The sequence below is a fragment of the Aphelocoma coerulescens genome, chromosome 1A (genome assembly GCF_041296385.1).
Source record: "Aphelocoma coerulescens isolate FSJ_1873_10779 chromosome 1A, UR_Acoe_1.0, whole genome shotgun sequence".
Lineage (NCBI taxonomy): Eukaryota > Metazoa > Chordata > Aves > Passeriformes > Corvidae > Aphelocoma > Aphelocoma coerulescens.
In genome coordinates, this window is record NC_091014.1 from 59,735,464 (window position 1) to 59,756,429 (window position 20,966).

At 37.3% G+C, this 20,966-nt stretch overlaps 1 protein-coding gene across 3 annotated transcripts in view; it reads left to right on the forward strand.

Annotated features, from left to right (window-relative positions):
- GNPTAB (N-acetylglucosamine-1-phosphate transferase subunits alpha and beta) overlaps positions 1-19,190 on the forward strand; it is a 53,578-nt gene extending 34,388 nt beyond the window's left edge. For 2 of the 3 annotated variants that reach the window (XM_069003020.1, XM_069003018.1), the window contains exons 10-21: positions 812-982; positions 2,644-2,767; positions 3,477-3,680; positions 4,828-5,936; positions 6,994-7,193; positions 7,457-7,676; positions 8,722-8,835; positions 11,092-11,177; positions 12,054-12,152; positions 14,979-15,146; positions 16,701-16,791; positions 17,935-19,190. In XM_069003020.1, coding sequence (XP_068859121.1) covers positions 812-982; positions 2,644-2,767; positions 3,477-3,680; positions 4,828-5,936; positions 6,994-7,193; positions 7,457-7,676; positions 8,722-8,835; positions 11,092-11,177; positions 12,054-12,152; positions 14,979-15,146; positions 16,701-16,791; positions 17,935-18,012 — 2,664 coding nt within the window. In that variant the 3' untranslated portion in view covers positions 18,013-19,190. Of the gene's footprint in view, positions 1-811; positions 983-2,643; positions 2,768-3,476; positions 3,681-4,827; positions 5,937-6,993; positions 7,194-7,456; positions 7,677-8,721; positions 8,836-11,091; positions 11,178-12,053; positions 12,153-14,978; positions 15,147-16,700; positions 16,792-17,379; positions 17,438-17,934 lie in introns of all 3 variants that reach the window. The other variant, XM_069003019.1, reaches the window with a different exon arrangement.
- Positions 19,191-20,966: the final 1,776 nt, after the last annotated feature.

The following is a 20,966-nucleotide window of genomic DNA, read 5'->3' on the forward strand; positions in this document are numbered from 1 at the left end:
CCCATGTCTAATTTCCTTATAGAGTCTATTTATAAAAACCTGGGGAGAGGAAATTGTAATCTGAATCTATAAACAGTCTCTCAGAGCTAGTAATAACTTAATAAGCTTGTGCTGAGACAGGATGGATTACAATTACTGGAACAAAGAAAATGGCTACAAAAAAAAGTAGCTATGCATTCTAAAAGTGTTACTTAAAAAGAGAAAGGAAATCCTTCAAGCTTCCTGAATAAGTGAAACCAAAATTCTCTAGTAGCTTATTACAAATTCAGAAGTAATTTTGGTCTTTGGACATGCCATAGGAACTCTGCGCAACTGAAGTGCTAAAGAGATACTTACTCAACTTCTGTTGTCTGCTGGTGAAGTTACTTGAAAGGGATGCAGCAGTCCTGAATCTTTGAATGCTGTAACAGGTTCAGTTTGCTGGAAATTTTGTGCAGCCGGCAGTTCATGAGAATTTTAAGTGTACACTGAGCCTGGTCCAGTACTTGGCGAAAGAGGAGTATGTGAAAGTTTGCATCTTTGTGATCAACCAGGTGCAGTTTCTTAGTTAAGCAGCAGAATTGAAAAGAGGTTTGTGTGGGAAAAATGAGATATTTAAGTTGTTTGGGTTTTGGTTTTTTTTTGCTTAAATATCTTTACATTTTTCTTTTGTATCTATCCTTGTTCTTGATATGTTTTGGTTTTTTAGTAGATACGTATCAAATATCTGGGGTGCCTGACCTTTTATGGTTTTGTTTTTGTCGGGTTTTTTAATTACTGGTTTTCTGTGTTCTGAAACTTTTTTTGGTTGTTGGGGATTTTCTTGTTTTAGGAAATATTTCAGAATGCGAGTCACTTGCCTACCTTCAGTTCACCCGCTATTGAAAGTCATATTCATCGTATCAGTGGCCTTTCTCAGAAGTTTATTTATCTCAATGATGATGTTATGTTTGGGAAGGATGTTTGGCCTGATGATTTTTACAGTCACTCGAAAGGTCAAAAGGTAAGCCATTATGAAAAGATATTTTAGCAGAAGTAGAACTTTTCTACTCTAATATGATAAAAATCAAAGGAATGCTACTTGGAAAGGGAGAGCACTCACTCCCCCTTTTATCTCTAAAGGTTCATTGTTCTTAACTAAAGAACTGTTAGCAAAGGTTCAGTGTATTGAAGGCTCTTCTCTGTATTTGTATGTGTGCTGTGTTGATGTTTTTAGGATTACTTTTTTTCATATTCACTCCTAGGTTTGAGGGGTTATAATGGCTCCTCTGTCAGGATTTATTTTAGTTTCAGTGTTATTCTTTAATTCTCCTACTCTCTGTGGAGCACTGGTAAGACTGATATGTGTGGCAGCTACCAGACTTCCTTCCTTGTAAATTCTTTTTGTTTTGTGGGAAATACTCAAACAAAAATCAACTTTTCTGTGGGAGCACCGAGTTCAGATGACATTTAAACTGGTCTAATATTTAAGTTTACCATTAATTGCCTCTGTTCCAGACACTCATATCTTTGCCCAATCTATATATAATTGTATAATGTATATAATTATTTGCTAAAATAATAGATATTGTTCCATGTTATGAATGAAAAGTAATTTAGTCTTTCAACAAAGCCATTATCAACAACTAGGGTTAAGCAAGGAAAGCAGGCTGAGGAAACATTAGCAATAGTTATGCATCAACACTGGTTGCCAGCAGGGTTTTCATCCATTAGCTTGATCTACAAGAGTCACATGGAGAAAAAAAATGAAGATTTATATATGTTATTTCTATTAAAGCAGTGAGTACACAAGGCACCAGAGACCATTGAATTAAATGTTTTATACAGGCAGATGTGCACACTTGCACACAAATACAGAAGGGTTGAACAAAATTAGTTTAAGCTACAATTAAAATAACTGCTTCAGTACTTCCGGGTGTTAGGAGGCTTTTTAGTTGTTTTAAATCTCTAAAGATGCAGGCATATAACTGAAAAATCATATTGTTACAGCATTTGTATTGTTCTTTAGTTATTCATCCCAGTTATGATGAAGTCAGTTTAGGTGCAGTGTTGTTTGTGATAACCTGATCAGCAAGTGTTACTGTAGGAAATGTGCTGCTAAAATCTTGAAACAATAAGGTCTAAAGGAAAATGTGTGGGGTTTTTAATGCCTCCTCAGCTGAAAATACACACACACTTTTTTTTTTATTCTGCCAATTCTTAGGATTATTTAAGTCACAGAGGATCAGATGCTTCAGGGATTATGTTCAACACATGCTGCTTATCTCATGACTGGTTAGTAATGAAGAAACATTTTGAGTCAGGAGAATGAGTGAACTGCAGAGCTATTTCAAAGTTTATGTTCACCCTTCCTATCTGAAAAAAGAGAAGATGCTAGTCTTCATTGGAATATGGTTTGCAGAAGTAGATTTGGGAAGTCCTACTCCATTTCTGGCTGTTGCTGCTTTGCTGTATGGCTTTGGGAATTCTTCAGTACTTCCTTCTGATTGAAAGGGGTAGCATTTACTTCACAAGCAACAGGGTTTAAATGCTGTTTGTAAAGCTCTCTGGAATCTTAAGGCACTGTACACAGGGAGAAATTATTGTAAGTCTCCATATTCGAAGAAACAAGCTGAGTTGACTTCTATTTGCCAGTCCTTGTCTCAGACTGTAATGTTGTTCCAGGTTTACTTGACTTGGCCTGTGCCAAACTGTGCCGAGGGATGTCCTGGCTCATGGATTAAAGATGGTTACTGTGATAAAGCCTGTAATAACTCAGCATGTGATTGGGATGGAGGTGATTGCATTGGTAAGACTGCAATGTTGAATTTAGGAAAAGTGAACTGTTTGTTCTTCCTTACAAGAATGATTATATAATTTGTCTTTTTCATGGAACTACAGAATTTGCCTCCCTTAATAATAAAGAAACAAGTTGACTTATAAATTTCTATGAAAAATGACATAGAAAATAGTAGGGCAGAGGGTAATCTTTCTTTAGGTATCAAATTTGACTAGCTGAAAGGAGGGGTTTTGAAATTTAAATTATTATATATTCATAATGATATACAGTATTATATATTATTTGGACTCAGAATCCCAACAATAGTTTACTGTGAAGCTGCACTATTAGTTTTTAGATCAAATTTTCAGGACTGCCGTGTAATAAAATGAAGTGGTACTTCTGAATTGAGGAAGTGATACCTTTCTAGGAGGCTGTAAAGTCAAGACTGCAAGCACAAGGAATAGTAAATCTGTTTTCTGCCTTCCTTTTTGAAGTTAAGACAAAATATGTTGGCACTTTGGATACCCTTTTCATTTGATTCCTAAACTTCTACACTGAGTATAAAATCTATAGTTTGCATAAACTCACAGAGGTCTAGTTAGGATTTGCCCCTTTTTAAGTTCACTGATGATTGTTGAGTCTTCAGTCTAGCTTTAACATTGTGGCTTAAATGTGCCTTTCTTTGGTTATTTGAAATTCTTATTTCTGGTGGGCTTATTTTTTCTTTTTCCTCTAGGTAACAGTGGGGGTAATCGCTATGTTGCTGGTGGAGGTGCAGTTGGAGGCATTGGGAATGGCCCACCGTGGCAATTTGGAGCAGGAATAAGTGGTGTTTCATACTGTAACCAAGGCTGTGCTAATTCCTGGCTAGCAGACAAATTCTGTGATCAGGCCTGCAATGTCCTCTCATGTGGATTTGATGCTGGTGACTGTGGCCAGGGTATGTAAAAAGTATTGTTGATAAACTTTCTATGGGGATTCTCTTGAATTGCCTGACCTTTTTTGGTTCCTCATTACTCTCAGATTGGGCTAAGGTGTCCAGTACTGTTCTGTGGGAAAGAGCTTCTAGCAGCTGGAGAAAGTCAGGTGTTTCTTGTACTCGCTAATCCAAGCCTGGATCAGTATTATTTGCTGCTTTATTTACTAAAGCTATTATTGATCAAGCATGGGTGGGAGCTTGATACCTTATGGAGCAGCAAGCATCAAACTCCTTGCCCCAAGAAGCCGACATTCTAAGTGGGGAAATCCCATTTCAGTTGTGCAAAGTGTCTTTACCTGACTAAGGACAGTTGAATTGATGATGCCTGTAGCAGTTACAAGTTTAAAGAACCTCTCTGATGCTGACAGTGTGAGTTCAAATCTGGCTCTGGGCTCTTGCCAAAGGCTACTTTCAGTCACAAGTGAACTTGTTTGAAGTTCATTTGGATATGAAAGATTAGCAGGAGAGAATGAAGTGATTGAAAGTGCTGTCTGGTATATGCAGGAGAACTTGTCCTGTCTGGAAGAGCAGAGGCTCCCCTGCGTTTCAGCTGGGACAAATGTGTTACTGGTGATTCTGTTGCTGGCAGTGAAGTTTTGCTCATATGGGAGATGACAGATAATCTGTGTTCTGCTGTGGGAGGTAGAAGTTCCTTTCAGCCTATCTGATTTTGAAAATTTCAAATCAAGATGCAGCACTGTAGCAATGAAATCCAGCTGTTGTTACATTACTCTCCTAAACTGCAGCAAAAGTGTAATATGGGCAAGCTACTTATGACTGATTCATAATTTTAAGCAACATGTGATAATGAGGCATGTAGGCTCTTCAGGTAGAGATTGAAAGAGTGATAAATTATACTGGCTTTTAGAATTAGCATGGGAGTGTCTGGTAGCTTTATATATCTGAGTGTGTTCTAGTCATCCATTATTGAAGATAGTGAGCCAGAAGCTGGAAACTAGAGTAAGTGTTCTTTCACAAAGCTGTCTCCCTGTTAATATAGTGACTGTAGCTGGGCATATTACTATTAAAAAAAGAGTGAAATATAAATGTCATGCTGAAAATTGACAAAAGTTTGTTTTGTTTCTTGTTTGGCTTTTTTTTTTTCCAGATCACTTTGAAGAGATGTACAAGGTGATGCTTCAGCTTAATCAGACCTACTATGTTATTCCCAAAGGTGAATGTCTGCCCTACTTCAGCTTCAGTGAAATAGCCAAGAAAGGAATTGAGGGTTCATACAGTGATAATCCAGTTATCCGACATGCTTCAGTTGCTAACAAATGGAAAACTATCCACCTCATCATGCACAGTGGCATGAACACAACTGTGATCTATTTTAACCTTACATTCCTAAACAAAAATGATGAAGAGTTTAAAATGCAAATAGCTGTTGAAGTTGATACTAGAGAGGAACCAAAACTGAACACAACTTCTGTGCAAAAACCTAACTCTGATTTTAAAAGTGTTACTTCAGTACCAGAAGCTGAAATGCTGTTTGAGGATATTCCAGAAGAAAAACGCTTTCCAAGAGTCAGGAGACGTCGAAATGGCACAAAAGAGAGCGTACCTGAAGAGGTGATAATCCCATCAGTAAATGTGTCTCTTCTTCCTGAAGATGTCCAACTAGCACTGCAGAAACTGGACTTAAAACTACTAAATGGTGATATAACTCAGAAAGGATATAACCTATCCAAGGCTGCTCTCCTGAGACCTTTCCAGTTTTTAACCACAGTAAAGAGTATTGTAGGCCTGGAAAAGAAGGGCATGCATAATCATTCAGAAGATCAGAAGAACCATAGCAGCTGGGAGAAGCCTTATAAAGATGTAAATGATGGCAAAATAAAAACAGTGAAAGCAAATGAGGAAGTTCCTTCGAGGCTTATGGGAACAAAGGGGACCGTTGTGACAATGAGCACAAATAAACATATTTATAAAGTGCAGCCTAAAGCCACACTGCCCTCCCAGAGCATGGGGAAAAAAAATGAAACTCGAGAAAAAGTATTGAATGCACTCATATTAAGGGAAACACAGAAATCAAAACATACTGGGAATTCTGATACTGGAGAAGGCGCACAGGGAATGGAAGGAGGAAAAGGGCAGGAGCAGGTGGATGCAAATATAAAGGAGGGGCTAGTGGGAAGAAAATTACAGTCTTATGCTGGAAGTTACCAAGGCTTTTTGCCATGGGAGAAAAGGAAGTATTTCCAGGACCTTCTTGATGTGAGTATCGTAATGTCATTCCTTACTGGAATAGTTGCATCTTTCTGCATTTATTGGAATACTGTTAATATGATCTATACATTTGGAATGTGCTTTGCTTTTGAGGCAAATGCTGAGATTTTTTTTGAAAGCTGCTTTTCACGTAAAGTCTGACTTGTTTATGATCTGGGCTTCTCTTAGCTAGGTGGTAAAAGCCAAATAACTATTTCTGTTCCCTTTCTACTACCTTTTCTTGGTCAAATTCATTTTTTATTTGTTGTATGTTGTCACAATGCTATTGTTCAGACATATATAGCACTATAACAGAAAGCTTAAATTTTGTTTTTGTTGCATTTATGCAAGTATGGATTCAGTTTGTGTTTAAAGAATGCAGAAAATAGGTATAATGATAAATCCTTAAATTTTAAAAGTTACACTGAAAGTCTGCAAAGAAACTGCTTATCTACACTGTATCAAGAAAATGTCTAGGAAATTTCCTCTGCTTCCAGCCAAAGCATTTTGGCAGTTTTAAAAACCTCTAGAAGAGAAGAGGCTGTGCTTCAGTTGGTAGCAGCTGCTTTGCCCTGTACTATACTGTACCTATACTATACCTATGCAATGCCCTGTACTATACCTATACTTTCCTCATACTATGTTTTTAAAAGACTATCCCTCTCTGTTCATCTGAGATGGAATTTTGCAGAAGGAATCTTTGTTTTCATAGGATTTCAGTTTATCAAATATGGATGAATAACCTGCAAAAAAGGGGCAATATTACAAATAAATCTGATGACAAATAAGGACCTTAGTGTGTTGGAGGTGTCAGAGCACAAGTGTTAAGGAAGTCTTTTATAGTTTTCCTCAAAGCATGAAAGCTTTAAGGAAAATCTTACCTTTTATCTTTTTTTTTTTTTTCTAAGAAAGAACTAAGGATTATGAAGAAAAATATTTAAAAATTCTCATCCCATTTTCAGATATGGAAAGAGTTGGCATCTGGCTAAAATGTCATTTTACCTGTGTGTCTAGTGTTTTCTGACTTTTTCAGTAATGTAAACTTGATTTATGTCCTGCTCTTTAGGAAGAAGAGTCACTACTCAAGCAAATGTCATATTTTACTGAAGGTAAACATTTTGGAAGGCAGCTGAAAGATACATTTGCTGATTCCCTTCGATACGTAAATAAGCTTTTAAACAGCAAGTTTGGATTTACATCTCGTAAAGTCCCCGCTCATATGCCTCACATGATTGACCGTACTGTTATGCAAGAGCTCCAGGATATGTGAGTGGTTTTGTTTGGAATAATGTTAATCTGTGGGAAATTCTACCTTTCTGTTGCTTTGCTGTAGCCATTTCCAGTGTATTAATGGCTACTCATTAAAATTATATTTTGGAAAAGGAAATAAGAAATTTTTTGCAACATGATAGTTGTGATACAATGAGACTTTGAGGCCCTTTCAAAATTCTAGATAAGAATTTATTTTTAGGTAAGGAATGTTTTCTTCAAGAAATTAGAGTGCTTACTTTGTTTTCATTCTTATCTAGGTTTCCTGAGGAGTTTGACAAGACATCATTTCACAAAGTGCGTCACTCTGAAGATATGCAGTTCGCTTTTTCATATTTCTACTATCTTATGAGTGCAGTTCAGCCACTGAACATTTCTCAGATTTTTGATGAGGTTGATACAGACCAGTCAGGCATCTTGTCTGACCGAGAGATTCGCACGTTGGCCACGAGGATCCACGAGCTACCATTAAGTTTGCAGGTACTCTTTCATTACTGACTTAACTTTCAGAACAACTTCAGTTTTAAGGTCCAAAATGGTTAAAATAAAATGAGTCGATTTTTTATCCTTGCTTGTAGTGTCAGTAACATTTGGCAATTTTTAAATATTACCTGAAGAAAATAGCATTGTGTTCTACTTATCATTGCTTGTTCTGTGGAGTCTGCAATTAAATGGAGTTCTAGCAGCATCAGAAAAATGGCTCACTGGTGTCTGAGTTCAAATAAGCAGTGTGAGTTGGTCAAAAAAAATGGTCACTGTCAAGAGTTGGCTCCTGCTGTGCTTACTGTAGTTTCTGCATGCAGTAAAAGACAGTTCTTGCCCTGAGGAACTTGTGACCTAAAGAAAGAACTGAGAAAAAGGATAGCAAGGAAGTCATACTAATAAGTAGTATGATCATATACAAAGACTCATGCTTCTGTTCTTCTAGGAACCTGATATACAGAGACATGGTCTTTGTAGGACTTGCAGTCTTAAACATACAGGTAGAGAACAAAGTGTACTGGTTTTGCTTTACAAGAGCGGAAATGGCACAAACCAATGAAACAATTTGTTCGTGACACAGGGCACAAAATCGTTGGTGTAGTCGGAGCACAGCCCTACTTTAGTGTGTTCCTGGCCTGTACCTTGATCAGAAAATCTTCCTGTCCTCACAGTTCACTCTTTTGGGTTTTTTTGCTTAATTTGGAGTTTAATATGCCAGTGTTAATTTGGGAACTCCGTACTGTCCTGGCATTAGTAAAGGTGTGTTTTTAATTTTAAATGAAAATGTCATTAAGTCATAATTTATCTGGTCTCAATTCAACTCTGTACTGAGCATTCCCTTTACTTTATGTGTATAGGCAGTCCCACTGACTTAGTTACTGAAATGGGGTCTGCTGAATATTAAGTCTTCTTTTGTGGACAGTAGCATGGAAATTTGTTATGTAGATAACACTAAACATGATTGTGCACCCTGGGTTTTTAGAACTATGTCAGTGAGAAAACGGGATTTAAAATGTTTTTTCTTCCCCTTTCTTTCGGTTAGGATTTGACAGGTCTAGAACAAATGCTAATAAATTGCTCCAAAGCTCTTCCTGCCAACATCACTCAGATCTATGTTATTCCTCCAACTCAGGAAGCGTATTATGATCCAAATCTGGTAAGAAACATTAATCTTAAAAGATGCTTATTTTCTTTCCTGAGTATGTATTTACTTTACTTTAAAAGCTGGTTTGATTTCTAGAAGGAAAGTATTTACAAAAATTACTACTTGTGTGTACATGAAGTAAGTGTTATAAAATGAAAATTTTACAGGCTGCTTCCTAACTTACAAACCCTTAGTTTTCCTTAAAAGCAGAGAAAAGCTGAGATTTAGAATGTTAGTATAATTGGGATTTAAAAAGTCATCCTTGTTAAGAAAATTTACTGTTGTAAACCAAAAAGACAGTAAGCCCAATACCTCTCTGACTAGAACCTCCTGATAAGTCTTTATCTGAATTATAACCCATGTATTCTAAAAAAGAAACCCCAAAATCCAAAAACCCACCAAACTACCAGATGGACACCTCTAGAATTTGAAGGCTTCAGCCTGTTATTTTGATATCCAAAGCTGAGCTGACAGGAATCTCATAAAGTTCACCCAGGAGAAGTGCAAAATCCTGCACCTAGGAAGGAAAGCCCATGCAGCAGTGTTATGCTGGGGGCTGCCCAGCTGGGAAGCAGCTTGGCAGGAAAGGACCTGGGGATCCTGGAGGGCACCGAATGGGACATGAGCCAGCAGTGTGCCCTTTCCATATAGAAGGGTGATGGTATCCTGGGTTGCATTACACAAAGTGTTGCCAGCAGGTCAAGAAAAATGCACCCTTCCTTTCTACTCAGCACTGGTAAGGCCACACCTGCAGTGGTGCATCCATTTCTAGGCTCCTTGGTATGAGGGACACGTGGACATAGCCCTGAGCAGCTGTTACCAGGTAGCCCTGCATCAGCAGGGAAGTTGGACTGCTTGAGCTCCTAAGATTCCTTCCAACCCAACCCAGTCTGTGATTCTGTCAACACTGAGGTCTTAGGACTAAATGTTCTTTAGTGATTTAAGTTCTAAATTCCTGTTTTAGGGGTTAAATCCTCATCAAAACCTGCTGGACTTTAGATCTGATACTAATATCTAAATTGCTTTTACAATGATAATATAATTCCTGCATCAACCAATGCATTTGAATAAAATGTGTGGAAGTACTTTGCAAAATGATTTTTTGCAGCTCATTTTTTACAGTTTCAAATCAATACATTATTAAGGCAAAAATAATTTTGATGAGTATAGATCATGAACTTTCATGTAATAGAAGACACTATGAATCTCCAACATATGCAAATCACAGTACAGAGATCTGCAAAATGTGCGTAGATAAATGTATATGAACACTGACTTTTTTCCTTTTTTTTCTTCCCCCTAGATATTTATCCTACCATATATTCTTACCAGGTTATGTTATAAAGTTTTAAATACTAAATATATATAATTATTTGTAATAATTATATAATTAAATATTTCCCCCTAATTCTGAATTATGGAAAAATTTTATATAAAGCCATTCCGTCAGCATAATTTGAAGGAATAGAAGTGTGGATTTGAGAGTCCTGTACAGTCTGAGGACCTTTCATGCAGTTCAGCCTTATCTTATTTCTCCTCTTTTTTTTTTGCTTTCAAGTAATTCTGAAAAACTTTTAAGTAAAAACCTTTCAAGAATAGTAGTAATTAAAGGATGGCTGCCATTAATATATTTTAAGATGGGTTAAAAATAAGTCTCAGTGGTTGGGAACAATGTTAAATTACTTTAACCTTTTTGGAGAGTTAGTAAAATATTACTAATCTAAGCAGTAATGCCTAATGTACTAATCATTAGTACATTAGTCATTGCAAATAGCAGCAAAATAGTGTTTGTGTTGAGCACAGTTTTACATCTATTGTCTGCAACAGCTATATTTCTTGGAATTAACCTACTGCCATGGAAATACTCCTTGAGAACAGGGCTTTTGTTTGCCAGAATTGTTTCAACATGTGTATCAGCTGTTGTGCAGAGTTTGCCTGGCCAGTTTTACTGGTGGCCTTTATCAGAGGAATATCAGACAGCTGTCAAGTGGGTTAGAATTTTTGAATATTTTACTGAGAATGAAGTTGCAATGTTTTTGCCAGAAGATAATCTGTATTATTCATATATTGTTTGTAGAATAGGAAATTGTGATGTTATGTACCAGTTTTGTTTTTTCCCTTAACAATTGAGAACTATTGCTTTTGATTCCAGGAGAGTAAAGTATATGCAGGCCTTCCTAGCTGTAATACAAGTTCTCTTACAAAGTACACCTTCATAACAAACTGTAATTTTCAGTAACCTATAATGTAAACAGTGTTTTCTTCCAGCCTCCAGTAACCAAAAGCCTAGTGACTAATTGCAAACCTGTGACCGACAGGATTCGTAAAGCTTACAAGGACAAAAACAAATACAGGTATGTTGTGGCAGTCCTGTGAAAAGAGATGCTTAGTGTTGTAAAGCCATAAGAGGAAGGATAAATACACACATAACCCAAGATTGCATGTGTGTGCTAACAAATCTTAGCTCAACCGATTTTAACAGAGGAACTAAAGAAATGTACTGTTTTTAATTTATGCACATCTCATTGTGCAGAGTGATGTGGGTTTTTTCATACTTTATTTAGTAGACTAAATATTTCTGTGTTACTTGTGTCATCTTGGGCCATTTCCTAATTTGTGCTGTACAACAGTAAGCCCCAGAGTATGTTTGGATGGCTAGAGAGTGAGTGCAGTACAAGCAGCATATAAAAGAGGAAAGAGCTAGTCCTAGAAGTTGTAAATCTACTGCATTCTTTCTTCTACTGAAGCTTAAAAAAAGAAAAGAACAGAAAAAGCATTTTAGTCTTAACCACCTTGTACCTTTCCTGCAAGATGGAGAAGTGACAGTGACATGAGTTTTATAAATGGAGGAGGTTTTCAGGTGAGACTTGAAGAAGCCTTCAGGATGCTTTCTTACATTTGTCACCTTACTTATCCTAACATAAGTGTGGTACTTACCACTGTAAGGCTGTTAACCTGGGGTCAAATGCACATATTTTATATGCTTTCTCTTAGAATTCAGATCTATGATTTATAGGTGGTTACTAATAAATCTACAGAAAAATGGTTCTGTGCAAGAGCATTAGCTGAAAAATTTAAATGTCTTGATAAACAGCAAATGGCAAATTCTAATGAAGGTTTGGCCAGTCAGATTAGAAATGTTGCTGAATAATGTTAAATACAAGATTGATATTTATTGAACCAGACTTTAGGCTGTTTTATTAATGTATAAATATTATTTTAACAATAAGGTTTGAAATCATGGGAGAAGAGGAAATCGCCTTCAAAATGATTCGCACAAATGTTTCTCATGTAGTTGGTCAGCTGGATGACATACGAAAAAATCCCAGGTACCCTGTTTTGTGATTTGTGTGAAGTTGTGAGATGGTTTCAATTTTCTGGTTTGATTCTTTAAACTTTTTTTGTATTTAAAAGATAATTTATTGTCATGTATTTCTAAACTGTATATTATAGGGTAAGACCAATTTGAACCAAAAGTGCTTCCGATATTTTCTGTTTGACTGAAGCTGACTCCTCCTTCTTTTATGCCAGGGGCTATCTCAGTAATTTGTTACATTTTTATTTATCTAAAATCTTTGAAAACTTAGAAACTTAAGCTATTTTTGAAGCTTTCATTTTTGCCGTTCTAGAGGGCATACAGTTTATTGCAGGCAATTTTACTTTAAAGGAAGAACTTTTTGACCTGCTTTGTGCAGGTATTTTATACTAGGACTTAGGTGTGGATTATTTTGTTATGAAATCAGTTTTATGTATTCATTGTGCTTTCATGCTCTTTCACAACATGGGAAGAATCTTGCTCCTATCTTCAGAAAACCAGAGTTTTCTGCCAGTTTAATGAGTTTGGCTGTAAGAAGAGGTCTGACAAGTGTCAAAAGGCAGAGCAAGGAGGAAAGTAGAACCAGGTACCTTGGGCCAGGGAAAGTGAAACCTCCTCTTTTGTTCACAAAAAGCTGTTGGGTAATCTCAGCTGCCTGTAAAGCTATAGCATAATTTGTATTTGTAGTTAAAGAGTAGATATCCACTTTCCTCTCAACACTGTACTACTTTTGCTAGGTTATTTATTCAGAAAGGGAAATGCTGGTCTTGAGACATTTTACAGCTGCTGAAGGTAGTTTCTGTCTATTGCTGTTCCTTTCAAAGATTGCCTTCTGGCCACATAACTCCTGCATTCCAGTTGCCACAATGATCCATTTTAAAAGAAAAGTAGGCAGTGCTCTAGCCTATCCTGCTGCTTCCTTTTCCTTCTCTGTTTCTTTGTCTGCTGGCTATGAGTTGGTTCTTTTTAAAGGTAGGGGTGATTTCAAGTCTTGTGAGGCTCAGAGGCCTAAGTAACAGAAGCTTCTCACCTTCACTGTTCATGAAGTGAGACTGAGTTGATTACCTGGGCTGTATTCCTGCAAAGTGCAGTGCTGTAGTCATATCTTGTTAACAAAGGAGAGCTGGCACAGTTATGTAGGCATGCCATTTCCTTCTCTTTGCCATGTTTTCCTTGCATACAAACCAGTAATTATAACCAGTCTCTAAAAGCAGGTTTTTAGTGCCTGTCTTGGAATGAACTAAAAGTGTAACTCAGTTACTGATCACCCAAAAATGGTTTGCACCCTTAAGGCAAAGTGAGCATTAATCATCTAGGCATTAATTGTGGAATATCCAGAGGAATGTCATGTTTAGTTTCTTTTGGATGAATTTAAAGTCTTTCCATTACAAATGTGCTAATATCCTCATCAATCCCATACTTTGTTTTGGTTTGCTGTGTGCAACAACCTCTCAGTCTGTAAGCTGCATCTCTTTTTGATGAAACTAAAACACAGATATACACTCTAGGAGTACAGCTGCATTCCCAGGGCTAATGAGCTGCCAGTCCAGGGGACAAGGTCAGAGACAGTCCAGAGTGAACTCCCGAAATGCTAATAGTGTAGCCGTGATTGCCATAACCAACTGCTTTGCATAGTATTACTTGATACAGGAGATACAGCCTGCTCATTTTTGGAGAGGCATGTTTTTCTTCTCAGATGTAGCAATTTGAATGACTGTTTATCCTCTGCATGTAATTATCTTGAGCAAGTTTACCGATTAGGCCAGATACAGTCTGTTGCCATTCAGTGGTAATTCCCTGTGTGGGCTGATATACAAGCTCCAGAGTTCTGCTTATTTCCAGATTCCTGTAGGAAGTCTGAACTTTGCTCTTTGAAATAGCACACCATACTACAGAGAATACAGCTGACCAGAACTGCTTATTTACAAAGGTTAGCAGTGACAAGGCATATGTCACCAGATATGATTTCTGCCTCTAGGGAAAATGTAGGGGTCTTGTATCTTACAATATAAATAAAGCACATAACTTTGCCCAAATGTGGGAAGGGGAATTTTTGTTGTCAAGCACCAGGTCAGAGTGTTCAGGGGTACATAGCAGTCTAGCACACTAGCTGCTGCTTTAGTTACAATTATCTGCAGTACCTTAGTTGCATGTTCCTCATGTGAGGAATAGCACTCTGCAAGAGGCATTATTGTGAGCATGCTTATTTGGTCACAGTGATTTCCATGTAAATGCTATTCAAATCGTTGTTTTTTGCATTTTGGTTGATTATGTAAGTCCAGTTTTGGGTCTGTGATTTGAGGTATGTCTTGTCCAATTTATATAATGTTCTCGGTAATCCAAAAGCCTAGGGACCAAACTTTGCCCTCTCTTATACAATCTTCAATAGTTTTATGTTGATTTTCTCTAAAGAATGCAGCATGCACACTAAAATATTAATAATTTAGTATGTTTCCCTCCTACAGTGGAGCTCACTTTGTTATTTAAGATACTTTACTCATGATAATTCAAAACTGTAAGAATCCTTACCCAGATTGCAATTCTCTGTTCAATGGACTCTGGGATGGTGCACACTCTAGTGCCCATTAGATGGCAGCATTATATAACTAAAGATGTGGCCTGTCACGGGATTCCTCTGAGGTTTTGACTTGCTCTCAACCCTAGTGCTCTTAGAATTAAAATAAAATTAATTTAAAATAATGCAACAATAACAAAAAAATGGTTTTAAAAGGATATGGTTTCAATTTTGTTCTAAAGGATTATGTTTGTGTGATTGGTTTGTCAATACCTTTGCCATATTATCAAGGAAATAGTCTAACAATGTCATCTTGTTTTCTAGAAAATTTGTTTGCCTAAATGACAACATTGATCACAATCATAAGGATGCACAAACAGTGAAAGCAGTGCTTAGGGATTTCTATGAGTCGATGTTTCCCATACCTTCCCAATTTGAACTGCCAAGAGAATATCGGAATCGTTTCCTTCACATGCATGAACTCCAAGAATGGTATGTTCCACACGTTCTTTTCAAGTTACTGTACTGCAGTAATATTTAATTACCTAAGATATTGGTAACAAGCTGGTTTTCCCCCAGTAGTGTCATGAAAAGAGTTAACAGTGAAAATAGTGTGGTAAGATTTGAATGGACTAAAATCTGAGGTCTGCAGGATTGAGGTTTTTCAAGTGCTTAAATAGTTATTAACATTTTATCAATTGGTCCTAACCTACTGCAAACAAAAGTTGTTGGTTTGTTCTTTGTTTGGGTTTTTAAAAAATAAATCAGGAATTCTGGCTTTCTTTAAATGTAAAAAAAACCCCCAAACCATTGTTACATTTCTCACTAAGTGATTTTTTAAAAATCTGTCATATAGCAATAACCATCTGGATAATAATCAGAAAATATTAATTTTCTTAATTTTGTGTGTCTCATTTTTTAATAATATATGAATTTTTTGTGTGTTTATCTCTTGCCATTTTGTAAATAACAAGAAATCAGAGTAGTTGACTTGAGAAGACAAGCAAAACGTTGACAAATACAGTAACAAAAATTACACAAGACTAATATAAGTAAACCTCAGCAAATCATGAGAAATAGCTGTTAATAAGAAAATAGAAAATATTAGAGGAACTGTTGAAGGAATCAGCAGGATTGTAGGGGTGATTGTAATGCTACAAGCCCTGCTGTAGTAGTGGCAGAGGGAGCATGGGGCAAACCCATTTCAGCAGTTAGCTTTAGAAATTTGTGCTGGAGGAGTAGACACAGTGTTGGCTCTCTTTTTGAGACCCTCCATCAAGACTTTTTGTAGCTTCAAAAACATGCTTTATTTTGACTTGTTTGTAGCCAAAGATGATTCTACCAGGGTGGGTTAAGGCATGCCAAATTGCTGGTGGAAATCAAAGTATTTTCAGAATCACAGGTCAGCCCAGGTTGGCAGGGACCTCAAAAAGATCATTTGGTCCAACATTTCATGGAAAAAGGTGCTTAGATGAGACTGTCTCCTGCCAGCTCTCAAGTGTCCTGGCTACAGGACTGTAGCACATAAGGGAATTGCAGTTGGTCAAAAAGGACATACGCAGTGTGACTCTCTCCTTCCCCACTTGTGACTACAAAACCATAGTTGCCACAAATAGATGTGGCACTTGGGGACATAGTTTAGGTGTGGACTTGGCAGTGTTAGCTTAAGTTAGACTCAATCTTCAAGGTCTTTTCTAATCTAAACAATTCTGTGATCTAGCACCCTGAGCAGTCATATCTTGGAAACTTCCAGTGGTGCAGACTCTACCATGTTTCTGGGAAGACTGCTCCAGTAAATGATGGTTTTGACTGTAAAAAAAATTTTCTTAAATCAAGATGAAACCTCTCCCAGTCCAACTTGTAGCTGTTGCCCCATGTCTTCTCTATGTGGCTCTTTGTGAAGAGAGAGCCTACGTCCTCTTTTTAGTCAACCTTTAAGAACCTGAAAAAACTTTCTTTGCATGTTCCATGGAAACTCTTAAAGTTTAAATATTTGCATTTGTGATATATGAAGCTGTTTTTCTGTTTCCTTCTTTCTTTGTCCAGGAGGGCATATAGAGACAAGCTCAAATTCTGGACCCACTGTGTTCTAGTAACACTTATTGTGTTTACAGTCATCTCATTTTTTGCTGAACAGGTAAAGTTAATGTCTTCTTATCAAATCTGTGTAACACTTAACAGATTGTGGAATCTTCAGGGTAACATTGGATAGATTTTTTTTTTTTGAAGAGTAGCTAGGATTCTTCCTTCCTCCTAAAAGTAGTAAAGATGTTACATGACTCATGATTAGGTTGCTTTAATTTTTAAGTCACCATGTTGAGATTCCTTGAAAAGAGAGTCATATGGGGAGAAGGAGAGTGGCATCTTCTCAGATACTTTGTGACAGTAAGGTCCATCACCAGTTTGCTGAATTTGGATGCTCAGATTCAGTAATGGTTTTTGAAATTCTTGGTCTGTTAACATACATGCTGGTAGAAGCGTATAGTAAGTTAAGAGGAAGGAAACTTAGTCCAGAAAGGAATCTTAAGTTACTTAAAGGCCTTATCAAAATCTCTTCTCTTAAGTAATTGCAAAGACTCCTACTGAGTTCAAAAGGTTTTGAATCTGACTCAAGGGGAAAAAACCTTCCACTTCTGCAAGCTTACAATGGCTTTCTTGAACGTGATTAGTCCTGCTAAACTCAGAGGGAGTCAATGGAACAAATCATATGGGTAATTCTTTGCAGGTTGGGGCCTTAAGTAACACTTTCCGTGGTCTGATGAAGAGGGTGTAATTCTTGAAAGGTTGGCTTTTGATTATTTTTTTTTTCCCACCTGTAACTTCTGCATGACTCTTTCCCTTGATTTTCAGCCTTTTGTATATATTAGAAAACTCCATTAGTAACTTGGTTTTGGAAGGGGATACCCAGATTAGTGGTACAGTTAGGAATATAAATACCATTTTATGATGCCAGCTTTGTGCTGGTCTTTTAAAAACAGAATGTAGCTCGGTGCTAATTTAAATACACAAATAACCTTTAAAATAATCAGAATGAAGGCATGGTGTATTTTTCACTTTCTGCTTGTATTCTGATTATTGAGATGTCTAGTGGAAATGTGCATATCTAATAGATGAATTGGAGTAAAAAATGCCTTTCTTGTGCAATGACAAAAAAATAGTACAGTATTGAGTATTTACCATGGGTGATACAGATTTGATAGTTTCTAGGATGAAAACCTGACCAGCTGTGGACCTTTAGCCCAGCAGAGGACTACATATTGTATTTTTTTTCTCTCCTCAGCTAATTGCACTTAAACGAAAGATTTTTCCAAGGAGAAGGATCCAAAAAGAAGTTGGTCATGAACGAATCAAAGTGTAGAAGAGCTTTATTTTGGAGATCAGTCTACCTCAAGCTGTGACTAAGCATTTTAAATGTCTCTTTCATAAGTGTCTTTTCTGGTTTGCTGTTTAACTACATTGATATGAAGAAAAAAAAAATCATGCACCTACATTAGAATCTCTGCAGTACTCTTGGTGATATAAAAGCTGCTGGAACTGTGGCAATGCAAAATAACAACAACAACAACAAATTGCAGGACACCTGTACATAGGCAGTTTTCAACAGAGCTTACTTTACAACTCTTAGTTCACGGCCATGTTATCCTTTTTTATAAAAAGGGTTACCTAAACAAATGTAACTGCATTTATTGCAGTGGATGTTGCCAACTAGATAAAATGTTGGAAGGAAAAGTTGTTTGGGATCAGCTTAAGAAGTCCTTAATCTTGCATTCCAAAGCATTTTGCAAATTTCTGTCATTGCTGCTTTTTTTAGCCCTCTGGGGAAAATTGAGAATTATGTAACTTGTCATTTAAATTTAGTATACATTTATAGATGTTGACATTCTTTAAAGCACAGTGACAATTCATTTCCTTATTTGTAGTGTATAATTGGGATTTGAAAGAAAGGTATGCTACAAAAAAATTACACAGTAACAACCTCTAATGGTTTATTTGAAAGATGTTTTATATCTGGTGTTATTATAGTCCAAAGAATACTCAAAGAAATGGTGTTATTTCCTGGCTTGATTACAAAGACCGTTGTAATAAATGAAAATGATCAAGGTAAAATATTTTATAAGCATTGTAAATAAAAAAGTAAAAGTGCCTATAAGTGAATGGGTAACAAATTGTTTCAAAGTAGAAAAGTATGGGGAGCAGTGTTTCAGTTCATAAAACAATATTTTTACTGACATACAAAGCTGTGGTGTTTCTCAATTTAACAGGGTTTGGCCCTGTATTTTGCTGAGATATCGGAGTAGTGTGGTTTTATGTGGGAAAGGGTACTGAATCTTTTCAAGCAGAAATTTTTTGTGGTGTATCTTCACTTAATTGTATTAGCAGTATTGAGAAAGCATTAATTTTTGTAACCGGATGATGTACAAAATGTATGTGGATATGTATTGTAAGATACGTGGCTTGCTTTGAAATTAACTAAAATGTGATGAAAGTTTTGTGTGTCGTTTACTTCAAACAAAGCTCACACATTTTGGTAACTTAGCCAGGAATCTGTATCAATCTTTACGTCAAAAGTTTGTATTTTTTCCGTTAAAAACCTTCCATCTGTAATGATTTTTAATACGAATGTGAAGCCTGGATCGGTTCCCAAAGTGGAATGAAGCTTTTGAGCACCGCGAGGCTCTGCAGGCGGTGCCCGGCCCGGCCCCGCTCCTGAGGGCGGCAGCGCCGCGTCCCCGCCGCGCGCGCTGTCCCGCCCTTTCCCGGCGGCGGGAAGCGCTGAGGCGGCACCGCGCCCCGTCGGGCCCGGGGAGCTGCGGGAGGAGCGTGAGGGCTGCCAGGGGCCCCGCGGGTCTGGGCCAGCGGCGTTCCCTCTGCTGCAGCAGGAGGGTGTGAGGTGCCCTGCCCCTGCCGCCCGTGCGTCCCCTCAGGGTGAGGCGGCTGAGGGCACAAGTCTCCCTTGCTGCTCTGAGGTGGGTCCCCACGGTGCAAAGCCCCACACAGGGAATCCACACAACTATGGGCTTGTTTCATATCTTTTTGGGGCAGGGTAAAAAAAAAAAAATAAAAAAAAAAATAAAAAAAAAAGGAGGTGAGTTTCTCTAAAAAATCACTTAAAATACACAGCTGTGGATTGAAGGCACTCAGATTGGCTAAAACAGGTACCTACACGGGATGGGTGAGGGCTGCGTGGGCTTGTGAGGTGGCAGGATTGTTTTACACCTGGGTGAGGAGGACTGAGCAGTTCTACTTTGTAAACTGATTTTTAGTACAAAGAAAAGTGTCTATGTCAAATAAAATGCATACTTACAGTTCAAAGTTGAAGTGCTTTGGCAGCGCAGGGCCAGGCACTCTCCTCCTTTACATCATGTTCTCAACAGTCAAAGTAGTCAAAAAGCAGATTAAATCTTGACAATTTTCTCTCATTTGAGGATAATTCTAATGCAAGGGCTTTTGATTTTCCATTCAATAAAGACACCTGTTTTTCAAGACACTTGTAAAGTCTAAAAATCTTCATGCTACATAGAGAAGCATCAACCTCAGAAAAAGCTGGGTATTAAAAAGCACTGTTCCTTCCTTAGTGTAGTGTGGCCATGTTTATAGATCCATGGAATCTGGGATTAAAAATAAAATTTTGCAACTATTGAAAAATAAAATTAAAAAAACGCCAGAAACAGGAAACCTGAGGTGTGTGAGAGAGTTGTTAATGTTGGGGGGACTTCACAGCCCTTGAAATTCAAAAGATCTTTAATGGAATTCTCAATATCCGTGTGTAACTTAATTTTCGGGTCTGTCTGTGCCCTGGCTAGTGGAAAACATACTGATATTTCTAGCTGTGTTGAATTGTGTCCAGAATGAGAGGTTTACTAAAGTAAATAAATGACTATTTTTTTAAGAGGGTAGTGCATGAGTAAAATGTTTACCAATGTAGAAATGGAATTACTTACATTACAGAATGCAGAGGTGTAATAGCTATAGAGAAAGATAGACCAGAACCTGGAAGTTGCCCAAGACTTTTAAAAATGGCATAAGCATATGTATATTTGTCTCTACACTGTGGGATGGCTTGTAGAATCACATTGCTCTCTATGGTTTATCGTTTCTCTATTTTGGACAGTAGAATATTGGCATAGTATAGCTTTTGGGGAATGCAGTACTGGATATGACAAAATGTATAATAAACCTTATAGACGCTAAGCTGGCAGACATCTTACGACAATGGATAATTTATCTTTTTTTTCCAGCAGAATCAAGTATGTTCCTAATAGTCCTGGCATTTTTTTAGCATGTTCTTAAAAGCACTCCTGATGGGTAATG